Source organism: Balaenoptera borealis (genome assembly GCF_965194805.1).
Source record: "Balaenoptera borealis genome assembly, chromosome: 4".
Classification (NCBI taxonomy): domain Eukaryota; kingdom Metazoa; phylum Chordata; class Mammalia; order Artiodactyla; family Balaenopteridae; genus Balaenoptera; species Balaenoptera borealis.
The window spans coordinates 67,433,459-67,450,195 of NC_138861.1; the positions used below are offsets into that span (position 1 = coordinate 67,433,459).

Below are 16,737 nucleotides of genomic sequence, written 5' to 3' on the forward strand. Positions count from 1 at the left end.
AAAGGGGAGAGTGGGGTGGGGGAAGGGATAAATTAGGAGCTTGGGATTGGCAGATGCAAGCTATTGTGTACAAAATAGATAAACTACAAGGCCCTAATGTATGGCATAGGGAAATATATTCAATATCTTGTAATAAACTATAATGGAAAAGAATAAAAATAAGTAAATAAAATAATAAGGCCTGCTAATCCTGGAACTTCTTAATGTAGGCAAGACACATTAAACTTTTACTAATAAAATATGATAGTAAGATATGAATTTTAGGAAATTTATTCTAATACAGAATATAACAACTAGTGAGTTTATTGAGCTTGTATATAATCACCTGAATTGAAGATTCCTACCATATTATTATGAGCATAACACCCTATAGTTCAAGGTTAAATTTTTCATTCATAATAACTGAAAACATATGTGTGAGTTTCAGGTTTATCACAAATACATATGTGCAAACAGTTTAGAAAGAATAAGCAAACTGTTTTTAAGTCCAATCTATTTTAAATTATTTTATATTAAAATTACCAGTATATAGTAGAATCAATTATATAGAAGAAACAAAGGGGAAATTCGTGGGTCAATCTTGTATAATATAAAATTCAACCAGAAAATGTGTATCCTATTTGCAAGTGCTAATGTTTTTGCTAATAAAATGTTATGTTTGCAAAACATCATGTTCTTCATTTATTGATCTATACACTCTTTCAACACAGAAGAAGAAAAGTATTATTCATTAAAGTTGGTTTAGCTTCTGTAGTTATGTAGAGCCAGATTACCACTTGGTAAGAAGAAAATATGTTAGCACTGTGTTTAATATGATTATAGTTAATTATTAATGGATGAATCATCCCTTTTGCGGACTAACAATTAACAGTTATAACTTTTTCTTCTACTCCCTCCATTTTCTTTCTACTAATATTCTGATTTCCCTAATACACTAAACAAAATATGTCAAGCAAAACAGGACACTTCACAATGTGTACATAATATATTCCAAAATTAGGTAATGATTCTTTGTGGAAAATCTTTGATTTTGGTGAGTTTTGACATGTTTAAACTATGTTCTAAGAAGTATTTTATCACCTCTCCTTTTGTATAAATTCTTTTTGACTTTCAACACAATTTACTTCCCTTGAATATATTCTGGTATCACAAAATCTACAAGGAAAAAGTCAAATATATGCAACTCTATAAGCACTTTAGAATATCTCTCTCCAAAACTTTTAGATGTAATTTTGATTTTCTGCTGCAAATATTGTTGAGACACACTATAATCCAGGCTCTTCATATTTCTATGACCCCCCCTAATTATCCTCTGAACCCAACTTCACCCACAAAACACCAATTACCATTGCAAAACAATATATATTTTACATAAAAAATAATCCTGTTTCCTTTATCCACTCTTTCTTTCAACTTTATTTTTGCTCTCCAGAAGCAATTGACTGTCAATTCTTTGTACATTGAGCATTACATCAGAAAAGAAAATTTTTTTCTTGCTTTTCGTACTGTCTTCAATAATGTACAAAATGGGAGGAATAGATAATAATGCATAAGACATGGTTTGAAAAGTGGTGACATTAATTTTTCTCCCTGGTTTTACCTCTGTGTCCTCATTCTCACAATTAGTTATTCACTCATTTAGGTTGAGTTTGTTTTCTCATTATTAAAATGCAAATACTCTTGGAGAAATAATAAATTAGGCTCTTATCAAGAAGTCACACCTGCTCTGGTAGCATTTAGCTGAAAAGGACATTGTACATAGCACAATAATTTTTGATTAGGGGAGAGGATTGTGGGAATGATATATCATAGCTTTTAATAAGGGTGGAGGAGAGTGGGGCCCTGCTGTGGAAACCACAGAAAAGCTAGTGAAGTGCTTGTGAGTATTTAGTATTTGTGGATGAGATGAATGAAGGGAAAAAAAAATGTACCAAAGTTAAATATTTTCAGCAGTTTGCTCAGATTTGGTCATGACAATTTTTTTCTGATCCTCTGCCAACTCTTGAGAGATACCAATAAAATGATTTACATTTACTCCTTACTGCACACTTAAAATCTAGGACTATGTTTTCTCATCATTTTCACTTCTTCTCAAAGCCCCTGAAATATCTGACATAAATAATAACATAAATAGGAATCAACATTTATACCTAAATTTGAACTCACTTCTTCTTAAATAACTTATTTAGAAAACTAGTTTTAAGAAATTAATGATATAAAATTAATACATATTATATTTTGCTATTTCATTATAATTTGTTATAATTATTGTTGTTTTTCAGCTAAAACTGACTTACTCTTAAATATAGTAATGATTTAAAATAAAATCAGCAGTTACTATAACCATAAAAATTGTCATCTTGATATATAATTATCAAAATATATAATCATAAATTATATATAAATATATAATATCAAAGCTAATGTAAAAGAATCCCCAAAATAATGACAAGTGTTTTAACAATAATTAACTACATAGTATATATTTATTTTTTTAAAATAATATTTATTTTTAAAATTCTACTCTATTGTGCTATTCTTAAACTATATTGTTATGCTATATGTGCACACTCTTATGTTATATAATATTTCATGAAAGCTCTATGGATTAAAAAAATTCAGATATCCCCAAAATTGTGGTAATGAGATGGATCAGAGAAATAAAATAAACTATTTTTAAACATTAAATCAATTCCAAATCAGACTTCGAGTTGCAATTTATGAGTGAAAATATCCTCTCCTATAGCAAAGTTTAGGCAATAAAATATTAGTCTCATGCAAAAAATAAATTACTAAAAGAACTAGTAAAATTTATCATTTATATCATACAATAATATAAATATGATGTCTGAAATTTTATTTAAAATCCTTCAGTTTTTCATTTTCAAAAGTATATTGGTTAAAGCAAAGAAAATACAATGGAGCAAAGACAGTCATAAGTGGTGCCGAAATGACTAGACATTTACATGCCAAAAAAAAAAAAAAACAAATCTAGACCTAGAAATTACACTCAACACAAAAATTGACTCAAAATGGATCACAGACCTAAATGTGAAACACAAAACTATAACATCCTTAGAAGATAACATAGGAGAAAACCTAGATGATTTTAGGTATAGCAATGACTTTTCAAATACAACACCAAAACACAATCCATGAAAGCAATAAGTGGTAAGGTAATTTATTAAGATGTAACACTGCTTTGCAAAGACAATGTCAAGAGAATGAGAAGACAAGCATAGACTGGGAAAATAATTTGCAAAAGACACGTCTGATGAAATACTGTTACCCAAAATATTTTTTAAAAAAACCTCTTAAAACTCAACAATAAGACAAACAACTTGATTAAAAAATTGACCAAGACCTTAACCAATACTTCACAAAAGAAGATATACAGATGGAAAATAAGCATATGAAAAGATGCTCCACATCATGTGTCATCAGGGAAATGCAAATTAAGACAACAACATGATATCACTATACACCTATAGAATAGCCAAAATCCAAAACACTGATGACACCAAATGCTGGTGCGGGTGCAGAGCAATGAGAACTATCATTCACTGCTGATGAGAATGGCACAGCCATTTTAAAAAGACTGACGTTTCTTACAAAACTAAACTTACTCTTACCATGTGACTCAGCAATCATGCTCCTTAGTATTACCCAGAGGAGTTGAAAACGTATGTCTATACAAAACCTTGCACAGGGATGTTTACAGCAGCTTTATTTATAATTGGCAAAATTTGGAAGCAGTAAAGATATCCTTCAGTAGGTGAATGGATAAATAAACTGTGGTATATCCAGACAATGGGAGAGTATTCAGTGTTAAAAAAAAAAAAGAGCTATCAATCCATGAAAAAAACATGAAGGAACCTTAAATGTATATTTAAACCAATCTAAAAAGCTTATATACTATATGATTCCAACTGTATGATATTCTGGAATAGCCAAAGCTCTGGTGACAGTAAAAAAAAATCAGTGGTTTCCAGAAGTTGGAGGGAGAAGGATGAACAGGAGGAGTACAGAGGATTTTTAAGGCAGTGACAATACTCTGTATGATACCATAATGATGGATAAATGTCATACATTTGTCCAAACATAGAATGTTTCACACCAAGCAAACTGTAATGTAAACTGTGCACATCGGTTAATAATGATGTGTCAATGTAGGTTCATCAAATGTAACAAATGTACCAGTCTGGTGGTGGGTATTGATAATGAAGGAGGTTATGCATGTATTGGCAGGGAGTCTGTAAGAAATCTCTGTTAACTTCTCCTCAATTTTGCTGTGTACTTCACACTGCTCTAAAAAAATTGTCTTAATGAAAAATAATCATAGGTTGGTATTCATGTACTTTCTGTTAAACCAATAATTAATATATTGAATATATTTCTTCTGAAACACATGTATATTATCCTTTTTAAAAAATGGAATCACATATAAGTGGGTTTCATAATAAAAGAGTAGAGATTAGGAATTAGAATAAAGTTCTATAATTTTATGATCATAGTAATATAAATTATCATAAGTTATGACTTAATGAATGCTGAGACAGTATAACATTGGCTTATATTAGCAAATAGTATTTCAGTGTGTGTGATATACCTTATCCCTTAAAGTAGAAACTAACTCTCCAAAAAGAAAAAAGAAAAGAAACTAACTTCCCAAGATCAGAAGAGTTGATATATTTTACAGGTGAAACTTTTTGTAATTATATATTTAGCCTAGATTTTCCTTATTCTTGAAATATTTATTAAGGTAAAATAAATATAACAAAATTATAATTATTGTTATTATCATTATTATAGAGAAAAGATAGCTGAAACTCAAGCTTAAGAGTGTTAGAAACATTTTAGCAGATTCTGTTTCATATAAGTTAGTAAAATGATTATCACATTGTTTAAATGATAAAGTTATAAGATATTAGAACTGCAAATAATTAATAATAATGCATATAAAAATGTAGGGATAACATATGCAGAAAAAAGATAGATTATGGTCATCCTCTAAAAATATTATGAGATCATAGAATAAAGGTTACTTGTTTTTGCTGTGGAAACTAAAAGTATTTTACTCTGATAATATGACAGCCTGACTACTTGATTGATGGCTACAAATTCTATATTAGGGCATTTGTCTGCTGTTGTTTGTTTTTCTATAGACACATCATTTTCACTATTTAAAGCAGAGAATGCTTAACATGATGAAACTTGTTAGGAAGAGCAAGATATATATCTCCCTGCAAGTTGGTCTCCCTGGAACCTTTGTTTTGGTCATTGGCCACTGGCATATTTGCCACAATGCCAACATGATATGACTGAGGCACAATACAGTCATCTCCCCTTATCTGTGGGGGATACATTCCAAGGCTCTCATTGAATGTCTGAAACCTCATATAGTACTGAACCCTATATATATCATGTATTTTTTCTTAACATACATACCTATGGCTAAATTTAATTTATAAATTAAGCACAGCAAGAGAATGTCAGAACAGATTAGAATGGCCTGAGGTTTCATCATGCTGCTCAGGATGGCGGGCAATTTAAAACATATAAATTAATTTCTGTAATTTTCCATTTAATATTTTTGGACCTCAATTGACCGTGGGTAACTGAAACCACAGAAAGTGAAACTGCAGATAAGGGGGAGGGGCTACTGTGCCTAGTAGTAAACAATAAGAATCTTACTGCTGAAATTTTATATATTCTGATCCAATCATGTCTTTCAATCTGCAAACAGTGGAATTTAATCAGGAATATTTTCAGAAAAATCTGTGGAGTACAATGTGATGCATGATATGTCACTTCTAATATATTAACCAGAGTCCTTTGTGGTTTATTAAAATTTAACATTCCCCACATTGTACATTGTTAAATGTTTAGGTGTACTGATTAAAAATAAAATTGTAATCTCAACGAACTGAGAGTACAAAGGGTGCTGAAAGAAGTAAAAATGTTTTCATTACATTCTGAATCAAAACGTTTTTTAAATGATGATTTTTTCCATGTAAAAACTGTGATTTTTTTCAATTCTGTTAGCTGGAAATTTCACATTTCTTATTTATCCACCTAATGATAACTCTGAAGAAGACAGTGGACTATTGAATGACTTTTCAAATGAATGCTAGTGTGAAGCAACAAGTAATCAATAAAGTTTTTATAAAATCAAGCACAAATGAATATTTTAAAATTTACTTTAAGCCACCCATATGCAACCAGGTACAAGTCTATTTGAATTTTTATCATTTACCATTCTAATGTTCTTTCTCACTTGAAACACTTTACCTAGTGGCTTCTTTTACTTTTAATTGTGGTAAAAAGAAAAATAGCATAACATTTACTATCTTAACCATTTTTAGTGTACAGTTCAGTAGTGTTATGTATATTCATACTGTTGTGCGATAGCAATTTTAAAATCTAGACCATCTTGTTCTTCACAACTAAAGCAATTTTGATAATATCTGTGGGTTGCTTATATTTTGGATAGCATAACCTGCTATTAATAACGTAGTATGTATATATTGAATACATAGTTTGCATTAAATCAGGTAAGGTGTATATGACAGACAAAGGAAACAGTCCTATCTTCAGAGGCTACATGTTGCAAATTCAAACAGTATTAGCCCAGGAGATATTGTTAACCCTGAAGCTTCTTAGAGGTTCATAGTGGTCTACTAAACAGGGACAACTAGTGGAGTGTACATGATTAAGAGGTCAGGTGACAGACAAGCAACAAGTGACTTTGTGGGGCAGTACTGCTTACAATACATTTTCTAAACTGAGCTGAAACCAGTCAGGAACCATACTACTACCCTTGCAGTGGAAGGGTTGCTACTGTGTTAGTAAACCTGGAATATATAAACCTATGCCAAATCTATCTTCAGTGATATGGCTTGTCTCTTCATGCTGTGAAAATTTACCTATTGTATCAAATACAAAGCAGATAATCAACAGGACCTGATTAACAAGGCAATTTGAACATAACTATCAAAAGGGATCAAGAATACCTTCAAAATCTCTACCTCAATGTGACTCATTCCTTTGATTCTACATATGTCCACAACAGCTTCTTTCATTGTTAAAATACAAAATTTCTTCTTCTTACAATTAGAGTAATAGTATATTTTTGGATCTTTAGAATCAATATATTACATGGATATTTGTATATCTGAAAATGTATTTTTAAAAGAGACCCAAGTATATCACACTGAAAAGGTTGAAATGTTTTGCAGATTTGTGAAGCTGGAAATCATTTCATCAATGTAGTGTTGGCTCATCCCAATCACACAGGTTAGTCACTTTTTTTAATCTCCTCTAGATTGAATTATGCTAATTGTTATTTTTTAAAGCAATAGTTGGAAACATTTAAGATTAGTATTCCCCAATTATTGCCCTTTTATGCTTAAGTTTTCAAAATATTTGAACTATATTATATTCCCTAATTATGGTTTCTCTAAAGTGAAGTGTGCATATACAAACACATACACACACACACACAATCTCTCTCTCATTTAAATATATGCAGAAACAAACATGATTAAGAAGTAAAGAAGTATGAAATCCTTTGATGAATATCCACATTTCTTAGCTTAACTTTCAATTCTTCATCTAATTTGCACAGTATGTTACAATCCCACTGTATTTCAAATGACTTAAACTTTTTCTAATAAAAGTGAATTTTCTCTGACAAATTCAATGGCAGCGAAATAGCAATGTTTGGGAGAACATTTTGAATTTAATGGTTTGCCAAAAGATTTGAAAAAATTTACAGTGCCTATATAATTTAAAGGTATTTTTGGTAAATCAATACTCTCATTCAGGTTAAATTATAGGTAGGGATTCACAATGGCTTATTGTACATTGTACATAATTTAACTGTAATTTCCAATAGCAATGGTCAACATTTGGATTTCATGTTTTTAGCAATCTAGTTGAAAATATAAAGTTGTGTCTGTCTCTTCAAGTTTGTTTTAACATCTACCTGAATTTCTTAACATTTTCTTGTCTTAAACAGTTCTGGCAGGCTGGGGAAATATATGAAACACTTTCCAGAATATTTTTTCCTATAATACATAAAATTACAAAAGAAATTTATTATATTAGAATATTTGTGAACACATAAAAAGCTGTAATATATATAATAACATAAATGTTTCGATTCCTACATTACATAACACTTTGATCAGTACCATATTGATGACCATAAATTATATATATGGAAATCTAAAACAACTGTAATATTATTTGAAAATATCTCTGCCTGAAAAAAATTAACAGAATAATGCAAATAGTATTGTGTTTTGTTGTCTGCATTTGTATTGAAGTAAATCTTACATTTTATTAAGAGGTTAAATGCCATTTTTATCTAATCCAAATTCATAGATCTACTGATTTCTCTTTGGAAGTATGTGAAGCCCAGATGAAAAACTTCTGAGAGTCTGATTTTTTTAAGTATAGAAGCAGAACACAATACAATTTTATAAACATGCTAACATTGCCAAAGTTATGAATATCACAACTTTTAGTCTTGACCCTGACCCTCTAACAATGTGACTTTTTGCTCAAGTTTCTTCATCTATCTGGAATACGCAGTCATTATTTGAAAATGAAAATTTTAAATCATCATGTTTTCAAAGTCAAACTTTGGAAATGTTTATGTGAGAAAGACTTTTCTATGTGTGTGTGTATGCTTTTACTCCACCCTTTACCTTGCTTTGTATGTTGTTCTTGCCAAGTCAGAAGCCAATCTAATCTTCCCTCCTTGATTAATTGGCTTGGTCTTTTGCCTCTAGACTCAGAACACTTTTTCTTTATCACTAAAGTCTATTAATTTTGTACAGAGTTTTGTAGGAAGTGTCTTAGATTTGATAATTCCAGATCAATTTTCCCAGAGACATGATGTAATCTTCTAGTAGGTTGACTCATGTCTTTTTTTAAATTCTAGAAAGTTTTCTTGTATTATAGTTGAAAATTTGGTTTTTTACATTGTGGACTGTGAGGAGAGGGTGGGGTTATGTTACACACGTGTTACATCTGCCTCTATTTTATATATCTATCACTTTCTGTTTTTAGCTTTTTGGTTTTTTTTTTTTCACTGTTTTTGTTCATCTACTTAATATCCCCTATTCTACTGAACATTCTACCCTTAGGCAAACTGAAATATGTACCATATTAGTAATGTGATTTTTTTCTTTTTCTACAATTTAATTCTTGAGAAGAATCAACTATTTTTTTGTTCCTGTTTTGTCCATGCCTATTTTGAGTTCTGGGATTTCTTAACGGTTATGTTCTTTGTTATCTGCAAATGCTTCTGTGCGTTAAAATTTTTCTCTGTTTTAATTTTTGGGGGAGTTATTTTTATCAGTTGGAAAAAATTCTGGCTTTCGTTTTTATTCATATAGAAGCCTTATGTGAATACTGATCAACTTATGTTCAAGTGTGTAGATTGTCCCTGAAGAGAAATAACAAGTGTTTTTACAGATGGGGTGAGTGAAGTGAAGTCTCTAAAGAATAAAGTGTGCTCTGGAGGGGATGGGGTGTTTCATTGTGTCTTTTGATCCTCTGTACACTCCTTTGTTTTCTAAATTCCTTAATTCCCAGAAATACTACCTTCTTTCCCTTCCCCTCTAAGCCTCCGAAGCATTTTCTCCTTTCTTAGAAGCAGTGCCTTCTAATATGTAAACCTCCGGACTCACTACTCTCACATCATTTCATTTCAGTTCTCTGTATCCAGTGTCCTGATAACCTCAGGTCTCAGACCTTTTCTCAGAGTAAACCCTCTTCTTTTGATCATGAATTCTTGATATCTACATACACAGTGCACTCTTTTTCCTTACATAAAATCCTTATCCAACTCTCAGTTCCTGTGTCAGGTCTAAATGAGTCTCTGTTGCTCTTGGATATTTATTTCCCCACTTACATATTAATTGAAGTTTGTAGTAATATCTGTACCTTAGATGTGCTTTAGGCATGAATTATGGATTGGGGGACCATTTTATATTGACTGTTTAAGCAAGATGTCACAAAATGTGTTTCCCCAGAAAACACAATTTGATATAGAACACATTTTTAAAACGCTTATTACAAAGTACTGAAAAAAAGGGAAGAATTGTGCCTAGTAGGAAACTGAGTTGTGATGTCTGAAGGGTGGCCTCAGTCATTTCTCTAGGGTTATCTGAAACTAGGATAACCCTTCTGAGTTACCCTAAGTTGGAATGACTAGAGAAAAGGTAGGTTGGATTTGGGGCTCCCTGGGAATGGGGAAATTATCTAGGATAAGGCAGTTCTCTTTTGTCAAGGCCATCCTTTCAGAGGGTATAATAGGTGAAAGCTTTCTGCTACCAGCAGAAATTTAAAAGAGACATATTAGTGGGAAATTACACAGCCTTCACTGCTGCACATGGCCTTGATCTAACAACTGATTTGCACCATTTTCCTCCTCCACAAACTTCTAGATTCCCTTCACCCTCAACTGACACATTCAACATCTCAGGGATTATCTGTGGTATGACATGGACCCTCACTTGAGGGTCCTTATCAGGACATGGACGTGGCCCCTGTCCATGGGTCAAGGGAATACCAGAGATGTCCAAATACTAGAGGCAAAATATACTCTGCTTACCCCACTGTATAACAGCAGGTTTACCTCCTTTTCATGATCAGGATCAATTACTCTGCCAAGAGTAGGGATTCATTCCCCACAACACTGGGGTCTTCAGGTTTTAAGATCCTTGTTTCCAAGTGGGGAATTTTCTGTCATGGGACGTGGGTAGATTCCCATTCAACTATAAACCTTATCTTATAGATTTAAAGGTGTACTTTGCCCTAAATCAGCATTTCAACTGTGCCTTCAACAGATTAGCCAATTAATCCATCAGGTTGGCAACTTTTTGATGATGCTGTATTTGATATAAGAAATTGTTCCTTTGGTTATGGGCCCACTTCTGTACCTCCTTTTTGAAAAATGGATTTCTTAAAGTAACAGTGTATTGTGGATGGACCTAGAGTCTGTCATACAGAGTGAAGTAAGTCAGAAAGAAAAAAACAAATACCATATGCTAACACATATATATGGAATTAAAAAAAATGGTTATGAAGAACCTAGGGGCAGGACAGGAATAAAGACGCAGATGTAGAGAATGGACTTGAGGACACGGGGAGGGGGAAGTGTAAGCTGGGACGAAGTGAGAGAGTGGCATGGACTTATATATACTACCAAATGTAAAATAGATAGCTAGTGGGAAGCAGCCGCATAGCACAGGGAGATCAGCTCAGTGGTTTGTGACCACCTAGAGGGGTGGGATAGGGAGGGTGGGAGGGAGACGCAAGAAGGAGGAGATATGGGGATCTATGTATATGTATAGCTGATTCACTTTGTTATAAAGCAGAAACTAACACACCATTGTAAAGCAATTATACTCCAATAAAGATGTTAAAACAAACAAACAAACAACAACAAAAAATAGTGTATTGTGGAAGAGATGTGTTAATTGATCAAATACTGTGTAAATCCTCAGATAATAGGACTGACTCAGGACCTAAAGTAAGGAAAGGGAAATCCATTCACAGAGCATGTGTCTTTTCCTGCAAATATGAATTGCTGCCTCTTTCAAAATAGAAGGTGTTCAATAAATCACCTTGCCCTCAGTTTACTAGATCATATCTGTGCAGAATGGTGCCTTGTTACGGTCTTACTGGTGCTCTTTATTGGTGGCAGTTTGGACACTTGGTGGCGGCAGCAGTTATATCTGCCCTGGTAAGTGGGAGCTCATGCTATTGAGGCCAAGTATAGCTTCCATCCCTGCCACCATACTCCATTCATGCACCCGTACTAGCAATAAGTAATCCATTACAGAAACAGGCTGACAGTGACTGGCTAAGTCAAATTTTCTACCTGTTTTTTATTGTCTCTTCCATCACTGATGCTCCCTTTTGGGCATTAACATGTGGTACATATATCTTCATATTTCATAGCCACTCATATTCATGAGCAGTCTTGCAATCCTTACTAGTTGTCCATTTGACACTGCCTGTTATTTTACGTATATTGTAGGTTGGATGTATTTTGTTCAACTACAGAGACTCTGCCCACTGGGAGAATTTACCCCTCACTACTGTCTTTTAGGGTGTGACCCCTAAACGTGACTCTATTGTAGCTGCTGTGCATTTCTGGCTTCCTCCCACATGCCAGCCAACTCATCCCTGAACTAAGCTCAAGGTCTTCCTCCTTTTCAGCTGGCATGAAGGGATACCTAAAGTTTTCATGCATGTGAGTTAGGAGACATGGCGGCTCAACAGTGGTGTGTGACGTGTCTGGATGCCTGGTAATGCAGCTTGTTTGTATCCTATTGCCTATTTATGTTTCATTCTGAATATATCACTTCTATCTTACAATGAATTATTACTAGTCTTACCTAACCTTATGACTTGGTACATCTAACAGAACTCAGTTTATAGTGCTCAGTTAGGACCACATGGTCACTTGGTGTCCCTAGAGTAGAGTCTTATTTATACCAGGATTCAATAGCATTCCAGGACTATCTCGTCAAAGAGATATAATTCTGTGCTACAAAGCCATGGCCTGCTCTAGAATACCAAGGTTCAGGATTGTGATTATTCCATTGGAGCTAACCATAAGTTCCACACATTAACTTTTTCCACCACTGATAAATTTAATATGTAGAGTCTACCTGATTATAAGTCCAAGCGCAGGAGTGCTTGCACTAAAACTTGAACCTGTTGCAATTTTCTGCCTTGTTCCCTACTAAACTTTCACAGCTTTTTGTGCTCCATGGTGTGCAGTTCAGAGGAGATTTCCCTGGTGTATAATATGATACCTGCCAAACTAGAAGAGGCCTACAAGGCATTTTGCTTCCTTCTTAATGATATGGGTTTGAAGTTGCCACACATTTTCTCTGTTTTGGAAAGGATGCCCCACAATCATTTGGCCCCTAAATCTTTGTAGTGTTTATTAGCAACACCCCTTCTGTGGACCACACATGTCATAGTAAGGCCACCAACATACTAGCCACTTCTTACTCATTCAGTATGAATAGCATAATGTTATTGATCTAGTGATTTTCAGTGAGATGCCCAACCAACCTGGGTCTTGAGCTATTTTATAGCAAAGGGTGGGAGTATTAAACAGTTATAGAAAAAAACAAAACAAAACAGAAACTCTATGCTATTGCCCATTTTAAAGAAAAGTAAACTATTCTGGCCTCCCTTTCTACTAGAGATGGAAAATACATTTGTCAATTCAGTGGCTATATCCATAGACCCAAGTTTGGGTTAATCTGCTTTAGTAAAGATATCATATCTGGTAATAAATTGCAATGGTGGATAATGTGTGATCAAGTTTGCAGTACTCCACTATCACCCTCCTAAATACATCTGGCTTCTGCAGGACCTAAAGAGGTGAATTAAATGGAGATATAATGGAGAATATCATACAAGCATACGTTAGATCTTATTTTTGTAGCACTAATCTCTCACTGGGATGCAGATTGTTTATATTTACAAAAGAATGAGTGCAGTTTCAGAGGCTTCCACTTGGATTTCCCCACTAGCTCTTGCCCCAAAGGCCAATAAATCAATGCACAATGGGATTATGCAAACTACAAAGTATGTATATCCCAATTATTCATTCAGTGTCTGGGGAAATAACCCCTGTGAAGCAGTGGACTAACTGTGTTTAGCAGTCCTTAAAATGTAGGGATAGTCTACTCTCACTAGTATACAGTTCCCCAGACAGATGACCGTAGATAGCTTAGTGAAGTGATTCTAATGAATGATTGTGAGACTCCTTATATATATATATACAGTTATTTCCATGCTGCAGTATTTCTCCCTGGGGTCCCAGACTGTTCTTCCATCAATGAGTTTAGTGTCTTACAACTAGTTTAAGTCCAAAAACTGGGAAAGAAAACTAGGTTTTTCTGTGTCACAAGACACATTGGTTATTTAATCTGCAAACCACATCTGGAAGAAATGTGTGTTTGTGGATCCTGACCATTCCACTACCTCCAGGAATTGAACAGTCATAAACTGGCTTTAACCCAAATTACCTTGTGTGCACATTCTGCATCTGAAAGTCAGTTACTATAACGTGGGCAGGTTCCTAAATTATCTTTCTTTTGATGAATATATGGATGCTACACAAAGGTGTTTACATAAATGTTACCAAGAGAATCTGTACTATTAAATGGCATACATATTTATCCTTACCTTGAAATGAGCAATGCATGAAATCTGCACATTGCCTAATATATTTTTCACTTTGATAGTTCAACAATAGTTACAATTTTGAAAACAACATACTGACATTTCATTATGACTTTAGAATTACAACTAAAAGAGATTAGTTGATGTGTTATCTGATTAAATCTTGCTATGGAGAATAAACAGTAATTTTATAATTCATATTTACTTTTACAAATGTAAAAGTTTTACAGCTCAAAGTTCAACTTGAAATCATTATAAATTTGTTATCCAAAATATTTCTCAAAAAAATTTGAAAGGCAAAAAGTAACTAACAAAAATCAAGTGACAATATGCTAAGTATAATGAGAGTTATAAATAACAATCCTGATTACTGAGCAGAAATAATTTATATGGTATTTCTGAGTATTAACTTACTGATATTCACTGTAATCCTCTTATGAGCGATTTTCATACTTTTCTGATATAAATGACATAATTATGAACTTCCCTTTGGATTTTCACTAATTTGATAGAAAGAGGTTTGAGGTATTTAATAATCTCAACCAAAAATATATTCTTTGACACTAAAAGGAGAATAGGAAGAGGCATGCAATTGTGAAAACACATTTATGAATCTCAGTATGCAATACTGCTGCTCTACTTTGATAAAGTAATATCTATATATTGTTTGATTTTAAAACTTAAACAATTGATTATTGTGGTGATATTCTGTAATGTTACAGCATCATAGCTGTAGACATGGAAAGAAAATGGTAGGGATTCTATTTCAGTCAAAAGGTTATAACATTTGAAACTGGGTCTCTTCTGAGTAATTTGTGAAAAAGGTTTCTATAAATATATGATGACATTTCATGTGGTATATAGTTGTTCTAGGGAATTTAGAATTATACAATAAATATGTGATCAAATTTGCAATATATAACATCATTGACATTTTACTCTCCTTTTTAAAAGGAAATAATGCCTGTTTTCCAAGTCCAAATTATAACCCCTTTACGTGGATGTTTTTCCTGGTTTCATGTCCTAACTACACCTATGAGGTATGCTAGCTATGTATGAAAATAACTGAACTTTATTTGATAATATACTAAATACATGTATTTATGTACTTACATGTATTATAGATTAATATATATATGATAATATGTGTATATGTTTTGTCTGTAGATATAGGTATAGCCAGAGATATAGATGATGATATAGATTTCAATTTAAGTTATAGGCATAGGAAACTGGAATAGTTCAACCACAATTTTCCCTGCAGAATATAGAATATGTGTGCATATATTTATCTAGATTTAAAGAAAATTTTATAATCATCATATAAAACATCTTGAGAAGCTTCAGGATTTTATTTTTATCAAAACTTTTGGAATAATGTCTCATTTTCTTATGACTATGATACTGTATTATGGGATTGTTTAATAACTTTATTATATTTAACAATGAGATTATTGTCTTTAGGAAATTTATTTCTACTTAGAATTTTCCTACTGTTTAGTTTTTAAATTACCTATTTAATGTCACAAGTGAACAAATTTCTAGACTGACTATAAATATTTGTTAATTTATGTTTTAATCTAACAGATTGGATCATGGATTAGTTTCACAGTCATGACGCAAACATTGCCAGGTGAGATCTATGTTTACTGACATTTAATTGAAGTAGATACACCTTTAGGAGAAGTGGTTTCTGAGAACAGATTGCTATAGTACTAAAATTAGGCATGTTTGTAAAGGGATTTTTTGCCTTTATTTTTATTTTGGATTTTTTTAGCAGTATTAAAATATATTGGAACATTATTTACTATGCATCTCTATATAATTGTGGCTTAATCCAAGCTAGAAAATGTAGTCCAAATATACTAAGCAACAAGTTTTTGTTAAAAAGAAGTGGTAATAATAATAATACACTTCATTTTAAACTCTCTCTTGTGCATGTGCACAGACTTGCATGTACTGTGTCTTCAAGCGTTCATATGCATCTGTGAAGGGAAAGCTGGGAGCATGAGTGTGTAATCTTGAACACTGGTCATTTTAACAGACAAGGAAGTTAAATTGTAATGAACTGTATGTATTAAAGGGATATGTGTTATATCCTTTTCATCAATTCTTTGTTCCACTGTACAAAAATGTGGATTAAAATTAATGTTGCTTGTCGTATGTGTGTATGTGTGTGTAGAAGTATTTTATATACATATGAAAAACAATTATTGAGAAATTCAAGGAGTTTTTAAAATTCCTTATTTGGGAGTATTTTGTGGCAGTGGGATGTAAAAAACAGATTTATTTTGATCTCTATATACTTTTTATGTTTATTCAGCTATGCAATAAATATTGATTGAATGTATATGATGCTAGGCAATATACATGAGTAAAGAAAATTGACAGAGAACTATGCAACACGAGAAATATTTTAAGAACTATATATGATTTTTTTCTAATATAGCTTGCTATATCCATAATAAAAATAAGAAATAAAGAATAATTATTTCTTTTTTCTTCTAG

At 32.6% G+C, this 16,737-nt stretch overlaps 1 protein-coding gene across 3 annotated transcripts in view; it reads left to right on the forward strand.

The window, feature by feature from the left end:
• TECRL (trans-2,3-enoyl-CoA reductase like) overlaps positions 1-16,737 on the forward strand; it is a 162,423-nt gene that overhangs the window by 103,698 nt on the left and 41,988 nt on the right. For all 3 annotated transcript variants that reach the window (XR_014244013.1, XM_082390267.1, XM_082390268.1), the window contains 3 exons: positions 7,239-7,296; positions 15,184-15,269; positions 15,817-15,862. Coding sequence is in view for 2 of the 3 variants with exons in the window: in XM_082390267.1 (XP_082246393.1) it covers positions 7,239-7,296; positions 15,184-15,269; positions 15,817-15,862 (190 nt within the window). In the remaining variant the exon portion in view is untranslated. The remainder of the gene's footprint in view (positions 1-7,238; positions 7,297-15,183; positions 15,270-15,816; positions 15,863-16,737) is intronic.